Here is a 17,274-nt window from a genome sequence, read left to right as displayed (position 1 = left end):
GAGTCCCCTCAGTCCCCTTTTCCTATCCTCTAGGTGCAGAGGGCTCTGAGATTCGGGGTTAAGAAGCCACTCTCCCTGTGCTGGGAAGACTCCTTTCTGACTCTGGAAGGGAAGTTTGCCCATCATCTTTGGTCCTGTTATCTGGGGGCAAAATTCACATGGGCACTTAGGGAGGCAAGATAGGAAGTAAGCAAAGTGAAGAGAAGAAAACCAAACAATGTTTATTTGTTTTACCAGGGTCCCAAAGGAGAAAAAGGAGACCAGGGACCCAAGGTGAGGTCACAGATCTGAAGTAGGGGTGGGGGAAATTTCCAACCAGGTTCTAGGAGCATTATCCATGTACAAATGATTTTTTTCACTATCATCGCTGTATCCAGGGTGACAAAGGGATGGATGGAGCCAGCATTGTGGGCCCCCCCGGACCCAGGGGGCCACCAGGTCGCATCGAGGTCCTGTCTAGTGTGAGTATCATCCAGGGTGGAGCATGGCTATGCATTTGCTGCTTTTACTAAAGGGGAGAGAAGATTGAACACAGCTTGAGGGCCTTTGAGGCTGGTGGTTATGCAGAGGGCACAGAGCTGGCATCTGGCTTTGGAGCTTCCACCACATGTCTGTTCCTACCCCAGTACCACTGTTCTCACATAGTGCTTCCAGAACATCCCCCTAGTTGGCAGCATTTACAGTCAAGAGATTAGCTGTCACAGAGCTGTAACATAGAGGCAGAGGAACATAATGGGGGCACAAGTGAATAAAGATGTTTTGGGATATGGGAAATTCAGGAAGACTTCTTGGAGGAACTGTCTTTGAGCAGAGACTTGAGAGCTGAGAATGATCTTAGCAGGTGAGTGTTAAGAACAGGATTTGCAGAATTCAGGGGGGCAGGAACACTCTGAGCCAAAGCTCAGAATAGAAAAAGTGTGTGTCCAAGGCACAGGGAGCTGATGGATATGAAGAGGGTAGAGAGTGATAGAAATTTGTAGAGGAGGCTGGGATGTGGCTTGGGACCACAGCAAGGTCCCCTTCGTGTTAGGGTATCACATTGGTGAAAAACTGTGCCCCTTTGGAGACAAATGATATCATACTGGTAGATAACAGAAAGACAAAAATCCCAAATTACTAGGAAAAAAGAGGATGACTAGAGTTTCTTTTTTTAAAAAAAGTGATTAAAAATATCAAGCATGGGTAAGGGTGTGGAAACGTAGGCTTTAGTGACAGTGTAAATTGTATGGCCCCTTTAGACAGCTCTTTAGCAATCCGTTAAAACTAAAAATGCCTGTACCCCCAATTTCATGTGGAAAGATGGTCATGCTATATGGTTGGAGAAAGCAAGTTGAAAAATAATACATACAGCCTGATGCCATTTATGTAAAATAGGCACCTGCACGCATGTGCGCGTACACACACACACACACACACACACACACACAGCCAACACTGCAAGTTTTCTGTGGAGATATAGATATATATATCATATATATATATAAATATATATATTTGTGTTATATACAAAATATCTACATGTATTAAAATTTTAAAAAGAGAGAAGGCATTCATGTTTTGTGCAATTTTAAGGTTAATTGAAAGAGGAAAGTGCCACAGCAGCTCAGGGCTGTTTTATAAAAGATGGGGAAGGGATGGATGTGTCGGCAGTGAGTTTAGGGTGTTATCATGTCCATCTGTGTTCTGTCATGGGGGGCGACTTCAGTGAAAGCCTCCTTGCCAGGAGCAGGGTGGGACATACGCTGCCCACTGTCTCATCGTCTGTTTGCTCTCTTTTCAGGCTTTGACCAACATCACCCATGGATTCATGAATCTCTCGGACATCCCTGAGCTCATTGGGCCTCCGGTGTGTATCCATAGCTGCCCTAGAGTGAGGGTCCCTCTGATGAGACTAAGTTGCGTTGGTTTGGAAGCCTTTTAGCTCTTTTTTAAATTTATTTTTTATATTTATTTATTTATGTTTTTTCTTTCTTTCTTTCTTTCTTTCTTTCTTTCTTTCTTTCTTTCTTTCTTTCTTTCTTTCTTCATGACAGACACAGAGAGAGAGAGAGAGAGAGACAGGGACACAGGCAGAGGGAGAAGCAGGTTCTATGCAGGGAGCCCGATGCGGGACTTGATACCAGGACTCCAGGATCATGCCCTGGGCCAAAGACAGGCGCCAAACCACTGAACCACCCAGGGATCCCTTATTTATTTATTTTTAAAGATTTTATTTATTTATTCATAACACACACGCACACAGAGAGAGAGAGAGAGAGAGAGAGAGAGAGAGGCAGAGACACAGGCAGAAGGAGAAGCAGGTTCTATGCAGGGAGCCCGACAGGGAACTCGATCCCAGGACTCCAGGATCATGCCCTGGGCCAAAGGCAGGTACTAAACTGCTGAGCCACCCAGGCATCCCTAGCTCTTTTTTTTTTTTTTTTTAAAGATTTTATTTATTTATTCATGAGAGACACACAGAGAGAGGCAGAGACATAGGCAGAGGGAGGAGCAGGCTCCCCGTGGGGCGCCTGATGTGGGACTCAATCCCAGGACCCCAGGATCATGCCCTGAGCCAAAGGCAGATGCTTAACCATTGAGCCACCCAGGTGCCCTAGCCTTTTAGCTCTTGAATCGTGGAGCCAGAATATATCAGAACAGAATGGAAAAAGAACTTTGTATTTCTGAGAAGTTGCTATCACATCAATTTGATCATTTGGGGAGTTTTGTCCAATGCAGTGGAAGCTTCCAGTCTTCCGTATCAGAAGTATGTGTCATAGAAATCAGAGAATCATAAGTAACAATCCAATTGACGTCCGTGTGATGGCTTTGGCTTGCTTTTATTAACATGATCTCATTTCACAGAATGGGAAGAGCCTAGAGAGACCTAACCTAGTGCTAATGGGAAAACCAGCGCACAAAGGAGAGAACATGACTTGCTTCATTCTTTCTAGCCTCCCCGTTAGAGATCAGGAACATTCAATGAGACAACAGTATTTCTGAAAGTCCACAGAGTTGGTCTATGGCACAGCAGGACCTAAGAGGAAGGAAGCTTCTTCCTTCATTCTGTGCCATAACACCCCATTGCACCTCCCAGCATGTGCTGGTGACAGCTGGGGAGAGAGGAGAGAGCTCTGGCCTCAGGAGCCTTGGGGTCCAGCCCTTCTGCCTGCCACACACCACCCTGAATGTCTAAACCTGTCCTTTGATCATGCCTCACCAGCCTCTGGGGCAGCTCACCGGAGGTTGGTGGATGTGGACTCCTTTGCAAATGGCACACTCTGTGCAAGCCTGGATGGAGACTGGGGCTTACGCTTCCACAGCTAGGCAGCCCTGATGTCTTCAGGGGTCACCCACCCCTGCGGTCCCTAATGAGGTTGGCCTGAACCCCCACCATCCATGTCCTGGGGGAACTCAGTGCTCTTCCCAAGGCTTCTGCAGCTATCTGGGAGGTTCTAGGGCTAGTCTCTCCTGCTGAGTGTCCTCTGTTGGTGGGTCCTCCCATTGTCTCTTCTGTACTACATCCACTGAGGCTCCCTTTCCTTGATTTCTGTACAATCACTCAAAACACCCCAGTAACCAACTCCTAAAGCAAACCAGCTACTGAAAAAAGTCGTCTTATAGTGGGTCTTGGTATTTCTCAAACTGCTGGAAGTTTGGGGTATTAGGTGGGACATTACTAAAGCAAAATAACAGGCTAAAATCAAAGGTTTGGCCTCTGTTTTCTAAGAGTCCCTGGGCCTTGTCTGCCCCAACCCTTCTCCCTCTCCCCACCTCTAGAATCCACCTTCCCCTCCAACCCTGTCCTCCCCTTAGTAAACCCACAGCCCTCAAGAGTCCTTTACATGCCGAATGAGGGCCAAGATTTTCCTACTCAGAGGCCCCTCCCTCCCTGAGGGACTCAAGACCCGGCCAACACCTTCATGCTTTCCCACCCCACTGTGTATGCAGTGTACCAAGAAACGTGTTGCTATCCAGTCCTCTCTCTCTTTATGTTTTCTGCCAAACTCACAGACCTTTGATGAGCATGTGGGTCCCTGAGCCAGCAGGGAGAGCCCTGGCCAAATGGAGTGAACCACAGACTCTCTGTTTATTCTTCTCCGAGGGAGAAGAGCTGAGTGTCACCAACATGCCCCCACTTCCACCCCCAAATACCTCAGTGCACTCTTTGGGCCCACTCCTCATAAATTAGGGGCTTATACTCCAAGAACATGTGTTGAGGACACTGACTGAACTCATGGGGGGGTGGGGAGCCAGCCACTTCACATGCAGAGTCCCATTTGGGGATGGGGGAGGTGGTGGGAGTGGAGCTGTGGGCTCCGGGACGCAGTTTCTGGCTCTGTCACTAGCTGTGTGACTCTGCCTGGTCCCTTCCCTTCCCAGGCCTCAGCATCCTCATCAACAAATGGATCATGAGATTCCCCACATAGGAACATGCTTGGGCCTTTGGGAGGTGCTGGGGGTGGGGGGCGGTGCTCTGAAGCAGTGTTCCTCTTGGCTCTGGAAATGCCATTCCTAACCCACCTGCTTGGTTTTTGGTATGTCACAGGGTCCGGAGGGCATACCTGGGCTGCCAGGATTTCCAGTAAGTACCACAGTAGCCATCTTCCCTCTGTGCCCTGGGGCTGTGCTCATTCTGTTCCCTCCACCTGCAATGTCATTCTCTAACTTCTGCATGACCAAGCCCTGGTGCCATCTTGTCCATGTAACCTGTCCTCGTTGACCTCCACCTGGAGTGATCCTTTCCTCCTTTGAGTTCCATAGGCTTTGTTTTCAGCTCCGCTCTGATTCTTTTCTGATCCCAAATAACAGTTAATTGTGTCCTTGTCTTTTTTTTTTTTTTTTCCCCATGATTTTACTGTGAACAGCTTGGGGAGGTTGGGTCTTATCTCTCTCTCTCCCACAGTACTGGCAGAAACCAGAGCCAGTGGTTGGCTTTCTATGAATGCAAGCGGATGAGTCAAGCATTTCAATAGATACAGCTGATACAGTCCCAGCAGATCAGTTTCCTACAGAGAGAAGACAGTAGCGATGGAGGATGGGGGAGGGGACTCACAGTCTAGGAGTCCAATATCTAATAGTCCGGGTGCACACTGCTGGGGCTTCTATCATGGGACGTGAATATGCATTTCTAGGTAGAAAGTGATCAGTTCTGTCTAAAACTTTGAGCCTGTGCTGAAGCCCAAGGCTCCAGGGTGATTTCTCCAAGACACTATAGCTCTGAAAGGTCCTAATGCAACAGGCATATGCACTGTCTCCAGATAAACGAAGGAAACTTATCAAAACTGCAACATCAATTTACTCTTGATGGTGGACTTATAAATGATTTCTTTTTCTACTTTTCTGAACTTTTTTACATTTTTTAAAAGGAGCGTATCTTATGATGACATAGTTCATGCAAAAAGGCATGAACTAGACCTTAGATACGAGAGAGGGAGTGGCAGCCATGGAGGACACCTCTTTGTTAGGAAAAGAAGAGTCCAGGCCTCTGAGCTCCAGCCCTGGCTTGGCTGCTTCAAACTGGTGGTGTGTTCCAGAACACGTCTTCCTCTAGATGAGTAGTTCTGTGTTGCTGAGGGAGGCTCCCAGGCCACTTTAGAGAGCAAAGAGGGGGCCACATAGGCAGGTTCCAGACCCCTGACCTCCAATAGAAAAGCTCCATTTGACATACTTTGTATAGTCAGTTTTTCATTGAAGTCTTTATTTGAAAAAAGAAAAGGAATGAAAAGAGCTTCATTGTTAAAAAATAATGATAACAAATATTTGGAAGCCACTGCTCTAATGGGCAACTCACCCTTTAAACCAGCAGACAGAACAGGGACTTGTGAAAAGCTACATGGCAGTAAAGTGCTTAACATTTTTGGGGGGACAGACGTCTGGCTATGAGTCATTGTCACAGGTATTCAGTGTCTGTTGGAGTTGAGAAGAGGTCACTTCTGGCTGGTGTGCAGAACTTGGCTCTGCAGAGGGGCGGATGTGCTTTCCTGCAGGGGGAAGGCCACTGGCAGAAGCACAGAGTTGATGGACAGTGCAGAGAGGGGCAGGGGAAAGACTCACCCTGGTGTGACAGGGAGCAGGAGATGACATGCTGAGGCTGGTGGGCTGGGTTTGGGGGTCAGGCTGGGATGTTTGGATCCTGTCCCATGAGTGGTAGGGAGCCAGAGAAGAAGCGGGAGTCATGGAAGGTGAACAGTGGGTAGAGGCTGGCTGCAGGATGGTCTGGAAGGAGCCATAGAGCCAGCAGAGGTAGCAGGACCAGGCTGTTTCAGGAGTGCCCATCAGGGGAAGCCACCATTCAGCAGCAGGGCCTCCAGGCCTACTCACGCTCAGTGTTGTCTTCTTTCCCCTAGACCATAACTTCTGCACCACTTAAAATTAAGAAGATATCATGGCTAATGGTGACTTCCTCCTCCCAGGGGAATGGCACCCCCTATTCTTCTACTTTATGAAAAAAATACTTCCATTTGGTTAAAGCATTTTAATTATAACAACCAACAGAATCTCCTCTGATGATCCCTTCCAGGGCCCTCGAGGACCAAAGGGTGACACTGGCGTGCCTGGATTTCCAGGACTAAAAGGAGAACAGGTAAGAGGGACTCAGGTCTCTACTGGGATCATGCTCCAGAATTTGCTAACTATTTCTAATTGGCTGAAAGTAGCTGTTAACTTTTTAAAAATGAGATAATAATTCATATACCACAAAATCCACTCCTTAAAGGATTGTAAAGTTCAGTGAGTTTTAGTGTGCTCACAAGGTGGTACCGCCGTCACTGCTACCCAATTCTTGAACATTTTCATGCCAAGGAGAAGCTCCATATCTGTTAGCAGCCATTCCCCAGCTGTTAACTTTTATCATCTCAATGGTCCTCCAAGGTGAGGGTGGGTCATAGGTGGAAAAATTGATTCTCATCATGGCTTGGAAAAAGAACTCAACACACCCTTGAATGTTGTCATCCATGTGCTGTGCTTTGTCTGACTACCTGTTGGGCACCCCCGTGAGGGTGTGTGCTCCCCGAGGGCAGGCCGTGTGCTGGTTCCTTTTCTATAGTTCTGGTGCTTAGCACAGGTCCTGGTATGCAAATGGCACCCAAGACATTTATTGGATAAAACAATATATAATTCTATATATTGGATAAAAGACGATACAACATATAATTAATCAGCACATTGAATGCTAGTATTTAGAAATAATAAGCTGGACATTCTGCATTTGGACGGCAGTCTTGGTTCAGAATCTTTGGAATAAATATTTAGCATGCAAAGCATATCCTTGGAACTCCCAGGACGCTGAATGGACCTTTATACCTTTCCACATTTGCCTCTTGGAATTAACTCCCCAGTTGGTTTTTATAGAGAAAGGAAAGAGTGACATCTATTCACAGATCGCAGACTGTGTATCATTCATCTATCCGTTTGTGTACTCATGCGTCTCATATCTGTTCTCCGGGGTGTGCCAGCCGGTGTCCCATAGTGGGCCCTAGGGATATAGAAGTAAGACATGAGGAACAGGGTGTGCAATTAGCCAGCAGAAAGTATGGCCATGGCTGTGCTGGAGGTTTGTGCAAAGCGGGGAGGAGCAGCCCTCGGCGCCTGCCTTGAGAGTCACGGAGGGTGGGTATGTATGTCTCTAAAAGGAGGGAGCAGGGATCCCTGGGTGGCGCAGCGGTTTGGCGCCTGCCTTTGGCCCAGGGCGCGATCCTGGAGACCCGGGATCGAATCCCACATCAGGCTCCTGGTGCATGGAGCCTGCTTCTCCCTCTGCCTGTGTCTCTGCCTCTCTCTCTCTCTCTCTCTCTGACTATCATAAATAAATAAAAATTTAAAAAAAAAATAAAATAAAAGGAGGGAGCATTAAGCTTCTCTTGTTTTCTACCCCAACATTCCACCCTGGCAACCCCAACAGAGGCTCCAGTGTCTGTTGGACCACAGTCTTAGGAGAGAGGGGGTTCAGTGTGCTGGATGAAGGGGTCTAAGTTTGGCGCCACATGGGGCGATGTCTTGGGATGCTTTTTGCTGCCTTGGGCCTTTGGCTTGGGAGGAGCTGCTCTGGCTTGGGAGGAGGCCTGGTCAAGCAAGAGTGGTTCTTGCTTTAACCGCTGTTTCTAGAGGGACCTACATGCCATCGCCGCCCCTAAGCTCCTGCCGCCTTGAACACTGGGATGGGCACCCAGCCAGCTCTGCTCCAGCCCTCACAGCAAACGAGCTTTCTCTTGATCTGCTTCTAACGCTTTTGTGCTTGTCCTTCTCACTACTGCCATGCTCAGGACCGCCTTCCCTCACCAGTGGAGTGGTAAGATCCAGATATGAGGTGTGGGCTCGGGGGGACAAAGGAAAGAGGCTGCTCTGCTTGCTTCAGCACCACTGCCCTGGCTGCTTCCCACCCATTGAAGGGAGACATTGGCCTGGTCCGGCCCAGCCTCCTGGGGCCAGGGCTGAAGTTTGGAGCCAGGGCCTCAGGGTAACATAGGTTCCTCCACCTGGCCTTCCCTGTGTGCAGATATCTTCTTGGAAGCCTCCTGAGATAAGGAGATGGCTCTGCTGAGGACGGGATTTGGGGCAGGATTTGCCACTGGTCTCTCCATGTCCCCACTTCCCTGCCTCTGAAATAGCTTTGCCTGATCAGGTTTGCATGTCCCACAGGGCCCCCCACAGGGCCTCTGTGTTGAGAGAGGCTTCTAGTGTTCACACCTTTGTCTGTTTTCCAATTGCAGGTGTTTTTTTTTTTTTTTAACTTTAAAAATTATTTTATGATTATTTTATTTATTTTAATTTAAAAAAAATTTTTTTAAATGACAGACGTTTTAACAAGAATAAAGATTGTTGGGAAAGTGAGCCACCAAATAAATTAGGAGCCAGGGGCTCTCAGAGGGGTGCCATGTAGCAAGAGGTGGGAATGACCTTGTCAGGCTGGTTCCTGGAGGGTAGGGGGTGAGGATGTAGATCCATCAGCAGTGGGAGCCCTGGGTGGGGGAGGCTTGCAGGACCCCAGCCTGGGCTTGTGGTGTATGGAGGGAATAACCCAGAGAGCACTGCCTGAGGAGCCTGTTGCGGTTCTCTCTCTAGTGACAGGTTACATCAGAGTGGTGTGTTGGAGGGGCAGGAGCGGGGCTGTAGGACTGTGAGCAGTGGGGAGGAGGCCTGACTTCACTGAAAGGTTCTCTGAATTGCAGGGCGAGAAGGGAGAACCAGGTGCCATCCTGACAGGAGACATTCCTCTGGAACGGCTGCAGGGGAAAAAGGTAATTATGTCACCAGACCCTGCAGGCACACATGTGTGTAAGCATCCCACGTTTGTTCCTGCCACATGCTGTGTCCCTCTGAATGACAAGTTCGTATCTCCCTGCTTTAGGGTGAACCTGGAGTGCACGGAGCCCCGGGACCAATGGTAAGCCAGAGCACCTCTCTGCTGGGTCTGGCCTGGGGGCTGAAGAATTTATCATACTTTGGCTCCATTAGAGTGGGTTGTCCCGGTTGTGAAGATAGAAAGGGTATGGCAAGGTGTGTGTGGATTAGGGTGGGCTAATTGGAATGAAGTAAAAATCTCAGGGGCTCAACACAGCAGCAGCTTATTTCTCACTCCCACCAAACCCACGATGGTGGTTCCTAGGTGGGCATCTCCCCTCTGAGCGGTGACTCAGGGACCCAGGGTGCTTCTGACCTGGGGTTCCACCATCTGATGGCCTCAAAGCCACACTGGCATCTTCCAGCTGGCAGGCTGTGGTTGCGGAGGGGAAAGAGGTCATGGAACGTGATGAATATCACTTTAGCACATTCTGCTGGCCAGAACTTAGATGCCTTGGGGATGCCTCAAAAGTGTGGTTGAGCTGTGTGTCCTGCAAGGAGAGGAGCACTGGGGTGCTGAGCACTCACAGGTGCCCTGTGTGCTGGGCTTGCCGGCTGGAGATAGCCACTGCCCCAGGAGCCCCCAGAGGAATCCCAGGAAGTCCTCTCTGGCTTTTTGGATTCTAGCTATGAGGCCTTGAGCAAATCCATCTCTCTCTGGGCTTCTGTTTTCCCATCTGTAAGGTGGAGGTATTGACTTAGTACTAGATGATATGATAGTACCCCTCTCGCCTTCCTTGCTCTAGGAATCTGTAACCAATTTGGGCCACTGAATAGTTTTGTAAGCTACCAGTTCTCTCCAGAATGAACTATAAACCTCTCTGGCATATAGTCCCCCACCACCGCCAACGAACAACAAAATTCGTGTGTAGACACCCACTGTGGGTGAGGCACCGCATTGATACTGCACACAGACCATCTCATTTCATCCTCAGTGCTCTGAGCGGTATCAGAATCCCCATTTTACAGATCAGGAGACTGAGGTCACAGAGATTGACGAGCTGGCCCACAGTCACACAGCTTGTAAGTGGTACCCTGGGGATTTCAACCAAGCCTGTCAGACTCTGTGGCCAGGTTTTCCCCACTGCCTCCGGGAAACACTTCTTTGGAAGTATTTAGCCTGGAGATTTATTTGCACATGGGGTTTGCTTTGTTGAAGTTGGACCTCAGGCCTGGGGAGAAATACCTCCCAGACGCATGTCCTTGATGAATGAATGGCCCACCACCTCCAAGGTGCATCCCTAAAAAGGACCTCCTGAGGCTTTTGGTCCCTTACGTCAGGCAGAATGGATGTGCTGCAGAGGAGAAACTGTGGCTTAAGGCAGACTGGGGGAGTATTGCGTTAACCACTGGTTGATCACTTACTAGCATCCAGTACCATGGGAAATGGTGGTCGTTAGCAATGGTGGCCAGCAGGCCGCTGCAGATGGCCATGCTGGTTGTTCTGTGTGTGCACAGCTTGCCAAGGACAGACAGTAGGGGACACCTTTTAATTTGCATAAAGGTGCCATATAGGGGAGCTGTGGCCCTGGTGACTAGTGTAGCTTACGCCTCCTTTACAAGCTTCCTGGAGCCTTGTTATAGGAGGCTCATGGATCAGCGTCATCAGCATCACTTGGGAGCTTGTTAGAAATGCAGAGCCCTAGGCCCCACCCTGGACCTCCTGGGTCTGCATTTTGACAAGATCCCCAGTGATGCGCAGGCACACTGATGTTTGAGAAGCTCGGCACTAGAACATACCGCCAAGTGGCCTGTACCCTGTTAATTCCTTCTGTCCTTGCTTTTCTTTGATGAGGAGTAATGTGGGCCAGGTCCTTTACATACAGAGCCTATTTCCACTCAGCTTTATTTGCCATTTTCCAGGGCGTGGCCATATATGTTAATGTCAGCAGGAGGAAGGGACTTGGCTGAAACTAGTCATTCCCCTGGGAGACAGGGCAGAGCCAGTACAGAAGTAGGGAAGAGACTGGAAGTAGAGCTTGTTCTGGGTCGGTGGAGGTTGTGCATTGCATGGATCCCCGATGCCGGAAGGCGTAGGGTTCCTGCAGGAGATGAGAACAGGGCAGTGTCTCTAGAAGCATGAAGATGTAGAAAGCCAACACTGGAATGAATAAGGGTCTGCAGGTCAAGGACTCACCTGGAGAAGTGGGGTGCAGCCCAAGACTCCTGAGAGTAGGAGCAAGGCAGGAGTCAAATCCTAGAGCTGGTTCTCAGGGGTTGGAGTTGTGCTAGGAACCCCTCTTCGTGGCTGGGCTGCCATGAAGGGTGTGGCAGGCCTCCGTGATTCCAGTTGGAGACATGGAGAGTCCTGGGACATAAGACCTAGCAGCAAAAGTCCCTCTTCTAAGTGACGCCAGCACCCAGCTACCTGAGGGCTGAGGCCCCAAGCTACTGACCTCTTGCTCCTTCATTAGCTCTGATGGAGAGGGTGGGGTCCAGAGTCTGGGGTTGGGGGGAGCCTGCAGGAGGGCATGGGGAGCCCAGGGGTGGGACAGGTGGTCCCAGCTGAGAGCAGAGAGTTTGGGAGACCAGGAGCCAGGCAGGTCCCTACTTCGTAATTGCCCATTGTCCTTCCTCCCCTCAGGGATTCATCTTCACCCCTGCCCATGAAGGCTGGCCAGTGCCCCCCGCCCCCTGCCCCATCACCCTGGCCTTTGACTTTCTGTTCTTTTCTAATCTGATATATATTTTGCCTCTAGGGGCCCAAAGGACCGCCAGGACACAAAGGAGAGTTTGGCCTTCCTGGACGACCTGTAGGTGTCGGTGTTTCTCAAACTGGATGTGAGGGGTGGAGACGTGGGCCAGGCTAGCTGCTGGGCTGTGGGTTTACTAAGGCATCCCCTGTGGGTTTCAGGGTCGCCCGGGACTCAATGGCCTCAAGGGCGCCAAAGGAGACCGAGGGGTCATGATGCCGGTAAGTGACGTGACCACTGCCCCAACCCCGCACTCCCCAGGGACGGAGCCCTGAGTCTGGTGTCCAGAGGAGGGAGGGGACAGTGCCAGGTCCAGCGAGTGGGGCTTGCAGACAGAATCTTTAGGAATGTTTTTCTCCTTCCTCCTTGCCACTTCCAAAGACCTTCCAGGCCATCCCTGGCCTCCAGCTGTCTCTCAGGATGGTCCCTGTCACTGAAAGCAGCCTCGTGGAATATAAGCTTCCTTGTCCAGACCCAAGAGGGAGGATGGGAGAAGGGGATCTGGGTGTATTCAGGAAATCTGAATCTCAAATCCCAGTCTTCTGACCGTGGAATACTATCCCATCTTCCCTCCATACCCAGACCCAGGCATCTCACACATCACTAGGGGCTCAGTACAGGTTTGTGAGTGTCTACTTGGGCAGAGTCTCACGAAGTGGCTGACACTGGGGACATCAGTAGGCCCCAACATTTATTGAGGAAGCCAACATTTATTGAGCACCTACTATGTACCAGACTCAATACAAAGTCTACTTTTGTTTGCATCACGTTGTTTCTTCTTTGTATGTCCAGAAACCAGAAGTGTAATTTTACTGAAGCTTGTGGGGACAGGTTCACACCCATCAAGCCCACTGCAGCTACTAGGGAAAGCAGGCACTCATGCCTCCACTTAGTAATTAGTGCAGCTTCCCAGCAGGCCAGACTCCTCATGCCTGTGGTCAGAGCCTAACCCCTCCTGCTGCAAGGTCCTGCTTTGGATCCAAGGCAGGAGGAGAAGACACTGTGTGGTATTAAGGCCAGGCTGACCTGGCTTTGAAAATAACTCTGCTCTTGAAAAAGAGTTTTGCATTTATTTTTGCATTTTTGAGGCACTGTCCCAGGTACCGTATCAGGTGAAGGACCCTCCCCACCCCACTTGGCCCTTCATACCAGGGATGTGCTGCTAGAGAGGTGGTGGGTTCTGTGTTGGCTGATGCTGCTCTGGGAGTCAGAATCTGAGTTCTGACTGTGTGGCCTTGAGCGGATCACTGCCCCTCTCTGGGCCTCTGTCTCCATTTGTAAACCAGGGATAATACTTGCTCCGCTGCCCTCCCCCATGGCTTGCTGTAAAGATGCAATGGGCTTGCGGATGTAGACGTGCTCTTTAGAAGTGTCAGGCCTACCTGTGGGAGAAGTTAGTCGACTTTAGAGGATTCTTCTTTTCTCATTGTGTCCCCAAACCCTGGAGAAAATATCCTGCAGTGTGTATGTACTCACAATAATCTGAATTCAGGAATGGCCTTTTTCCTCCCTGTAGGGCCCACCTGGCTTACCTGGTCCTCCGGGTCCCCCTGGGCCTCCTGGAGCTGTGATTAACATCAAAGGAGTAAGTAGGTGTGGGGGAGGTGGGGAGACCTTCAGGGGACAGCGGAGAATGGGCCCCAGAGTGCCTGGAGTCAGGGATCCCAAGGGCCTCACTTCTCTTGCTCTCACTTTGCACAGGCTGTCTTCCCCATACCAGCCCGGCCGCACTGCAAAACACCGGTAAGTCGTGTAGGGTCGCTGCCTTCCAGAGCAGACTTTGGCATAGAAAGCAATGCTAGGAAACAAACTGATGGTCACTGGAGGGGAGGGGGGGAGATAGGGTCACTCGGTGATGGGCATTAAGGAGGGCACGCCGTGTAATGAGCAGTAGGTGTTATGTAAGACTGATGAATCACTGAACTCTACCTCTGAAGTTATATGTTAATTAATTGAATTTAAATAAAATAATAAAAAAAAAGAAAGCGACCTAGAGAAGGTGATCAGTCTTTCTTTGTCTTGAGTGCCTACAGTCCATCAATGTCCTCTTTGATGTCTCCTATCCCCTACATATAGACCCTTAAGTAAGTAGCTAGACGCTTCTAGAATAACAGACCGTGTTATCTGTTAGGCTGTGAAACATACTGGATCTTCTAAGGGTGTACACACTGTCAGAATCTTTCTCTAATGCAGTCAGGAAAGCAGTGTCTTTTATTATTGTAACCACGTTAGCTTCATGCGTGCTGCAGTAGAGTAAGAAGGAAGACAAACCCTGTAAAAATATCGATGGGAAGATAAAGCAGTTCCAATCAGTGTTCCTTGCATTAGGAACTATGGGCCAAAACCTACAACTGAGTGTGTGCTGTCCCTTCCCAACTGCGGTGTTGTGTAGCACACAGCCCTGAGAGGCAAGCGCTCTCCCTCCCACTTTATAATGAGCAAGCAAACTGTGACTCACACAAGTCACCGAGTTGTCCAGGGTCATGGTCCTGACAGAGCTGGGGTTATCCCTTGGGTCCCCTGGCCACTAGGCAGCAGGTGCAAACACTGTGACTCCCTGTATATTGGGAGGGTTCTGTTTCCGTGGGGAAGCCCAGGGAGAGGGGGCCTGTCCCTGTGCACAGGCATTAGTCTAGGAGCGACGTGTGATCATTTTTTCACTCATTCAACAAGTATTTCTTGAGGGCTTACCGAGAGCCAAGTACTCTGCAGGGCCCTGGCGACACAGGGGTGAACTAGACAGGCGTGCCCTCCATTCTCAGGAGCTTGCAAATGACAGTGTAGAAAGATCCCTTGAAGTGGGTTCATAATTGATGTGTTGGGTGTGGTGGTGAGGCTTGGGTCAGACGCTTTCAAATGACGCACTTTGGTTGAGTGTTTGCCTGGACATCTGTCCAGGTCAAAACTTTGAGGCACTCAAGTCTGCAGCCCAGGGCCCGGGGAACTCTGGCCTAGAATGCAAATGACATGATCCACTAAGATGGCCAAAGGGCCTGCTGGCTTCCAGATCTCTGTAAGGACAACAGCAAGCCAGGTCATGTTTACATCCGTGGCCTGAGGCCTGAGAGGTGGCTGCATTCCACCTCCTTATCATACAGAAGGAGGGATCATCTGCTCCCAGGCCCCTGGGAGTTTGTGCCCAAAGCCCCCCTCTGCTAACGTGATTGCAGGTGTCAGTGGCACCACCACAGGGCAGCACCTCACAAACTTGAGATTGTTGTAAAAATGCTACTGCAGTTGTCGTGGCCTGTGGTAGGACCTTTGGCATAGCTGTGGCCTCTGGGGTCATGAGGTTACTGAAGAAAAACCAAAGATGAGCTCAGAGCACTTTTGATGAATATTTTATTTCACCTTGCCTGGCCGTCTGACACCATGGGGCTGGGGCATGGACATTTCCGGACCAGCTCTCAAAATGGACACTTGACAAAGAACTGCTTTGTGCCACATCCATCGTGCCATGAGCCCCTTCTACTTTCAGCCCCTTTCTGACACCACAACTGCCAGCCCACACCTGGAGAGGAGGATCCTTATCAGCGTAGCCACAAGATAGCAGCTTGGCACTGCAGCCAACTTTGAAATGTTGGTCCTGGGGGACTCCCATCCAACTCCCCGCCCCATCTTCTCTTGGTGACCCTCCACCCAAAACTAGGAGGATCCTGGTACCAGAGGGGTCGTTTTGACTCCACATCTCACCTGGCAAAAGATGAAGTTGGATATGAAAGCAAATTCGCGGGTGGGTCTGTATTATAGATAAGAAAATGCAGGAATCTGAGAGTGAACTGGGAAGGAGTATTATTTAGGACAACTTGGACACCCAGCACGTAATGGAGCATCTAGAATAGTCCTTCAACCAAATGATACCCCTCCCCCCTTATTAATTATCACTACCATCATCAGCTCCTCTTCATTAATATGCTCATCCTTGATTCTGTGCAGCAGCAGAACTCGTGGCTGGGTACACCACTCACTTGGATGCTTGACCTCTCACATGAATCAGTCCTAAATAATAATAAAAGAGGCGAAGAACACTCATAGTGGGCCACGGTTTGTTATCTTGAAGCGTTGGGCTTTCCCTCAGCAGAGTTGTTCGGCCAGTAAGTCTCACCCCGGGCCTGGCTGCATAATGGGCCCCTCCAGTTGAAGGCCTGGTTTGGCCTGTGCCATGAGCTCCCACGGGAGAGCTCAGGACTTTTGGGGGCTCCATAGAGCCCCTTTCTTTCTTTCCAAAGAAAAGCCTGACTCCATGATACTGTGCCTCCTACACACACCGCCAGGATAGGGGACAGTGGCTACCTGTGGATGCAAATGCCAGGACAGGGCTCGCACATTATGACCTTGACTCTCTTTCTCTCCAGGTTGATACCACTCATCCGGGGAATTCAGAACTTATCACCTTTCATGGTATGGTTTCCCTTCTTCACCTTATGGTTCTGTGGGACTTTTCCAGACCCTTGTAGCTCCACAAAAGGTGGTCTCCATTCCCAGTGCTGGACATAAGACCCATGGTTGGGAAGGTCTGGCTGCATGTGTTGGAAGCAGGGGGAGCTGAGCCAGCTTGTGGGGCTGAGTATTTCTTTTTGGTTTTGTCGCACCTCTGTATGGTCTATACATCTTGACTGGGGCTTCCAGCCAGCAGGAGATACTCCATTTGCCCATTTGTTTGTTAATTTGCTCATAAAACATCGACTCAGACCATGGTTCATGATATTATCCCATGCATTGGGCTGAGGCAGATGAATCCTGTGCCGTTCCTGCCACCCAGGCCCTTAGGCTCCATTAGATGGAACTATTTTTAAAATCATTATAATGCAACGTACCAGGAATGAATACAGGGAAGGGCCATGGGAGCTCCGAGGACCTTTGCATCAAAGTGTTCTTGGACCAGCAGCAGCAGCATCTCCTGGAAGCGTGTTAGAAATGCAGCATCTCAAGCTCCACTGCAGACCTGCCCAATCACAGGCTGCATTGTAAGCCTTCCCCCCCCCCCGCCCCCCGGAGCTGTATGCACAGTAAAGTATGGGGGGCACTGGTTCTGGGCGTCTGATTAGTGTAAGTCTACAGAGGGGCGCAGGTCAGGAAACCAGGAGCCTGCTGGGGAGCAGTCACTCTCGTTCCCTGTCCCCACACCCCCTGTCACTCTGTCTTCCACTTTGATTGAGAGGCCTGAACATCTGCAGTTGAATCAGTTAAAGGTCAATCCCCACCCCCACCCCTAATATTGACCTCTGGCTCTGCTCTGTTGTCTGTGGCCCGCCAGGCG

The 17,274-nt window shown here is 50.0% G+C and overlaps 1 protein-coding gene across 1 annotated transcript in view; it reads left to right on the top strand.

Moving 5' to 3' along the window:
* Positions 1 to 17,274, top strand: part of COL15A1 (collagen type XV alpha 1 chain) — a 104,958-nt gene that overhangs the window by 70,598 nt on the left and 17,086 nt on the right. Inside the window, exons 19-30 of the mRNA XM_041764471.1 lie at positions 238 to 273; positions 378 to 461; positions 1,781 to 1,846; positions 4,529 to 4,564; positions 6,503 to 6,565; positions 9,150 to 9,218; positions 9,329 to 9,364; positions 12,021 to 12,074; positions 12,176 to 12,235; positions 13,531 to 13,599; positions 13,716 to 13,757; positions 16,370 to 16,415. Of these exons, the coding sequence (XP_041620405.1) occupies positions 238 to 273; positions 378 to 461; positions 1,781 to 1,846; positions 4,529 to 4,564; positions 6,503 to 6,565; positions 9,150 to 9,218; positions 9,329 to 9,364; positions 12,021 to 12,074; positions 12,176 to 12,235; positions 13,531 to 13,599; positions 13,716 to 13,757; positions 16,370 to 16,415 (661 nt within the window). The remainder of the gene's footprint in view (positions 1 to 237; positions 274 to 377; positions 462 to 1,780; positions 1,847 to 4,528; positions 4,565 to 6,502; positions 6,566 to 9,149; positions 9,219 to 9,328; positions 9,365 to 12,020; positions 12,075 to 12,175; positions 12,236 to 13,530; positions 13,600 to 13,715; positions 13,758 to 16,369; positions 16,416 to 17,274) is intronic.

The sequence above is a fragment of the Vulpes lagopus genome, chromosome 7, assembly GCF_018345385.1.
Source record: "Vulpes lagopus strain Blue_001 chromosome 7, ASM1834538v1, whole genome shotgun sequence".
In the NCBI taxonomy this organism is placed as follows: Eukaryota; Metazoa; Chordata; class Mammalia; order Carnivora; family Canidae; genus Vulpes; species Vulpes lagopus.
The sequence above is the reverse complement of the archived record's forward strand: the minus strand, read 5'-3'. Positions and strand labels throughout refer to the sequence as shown.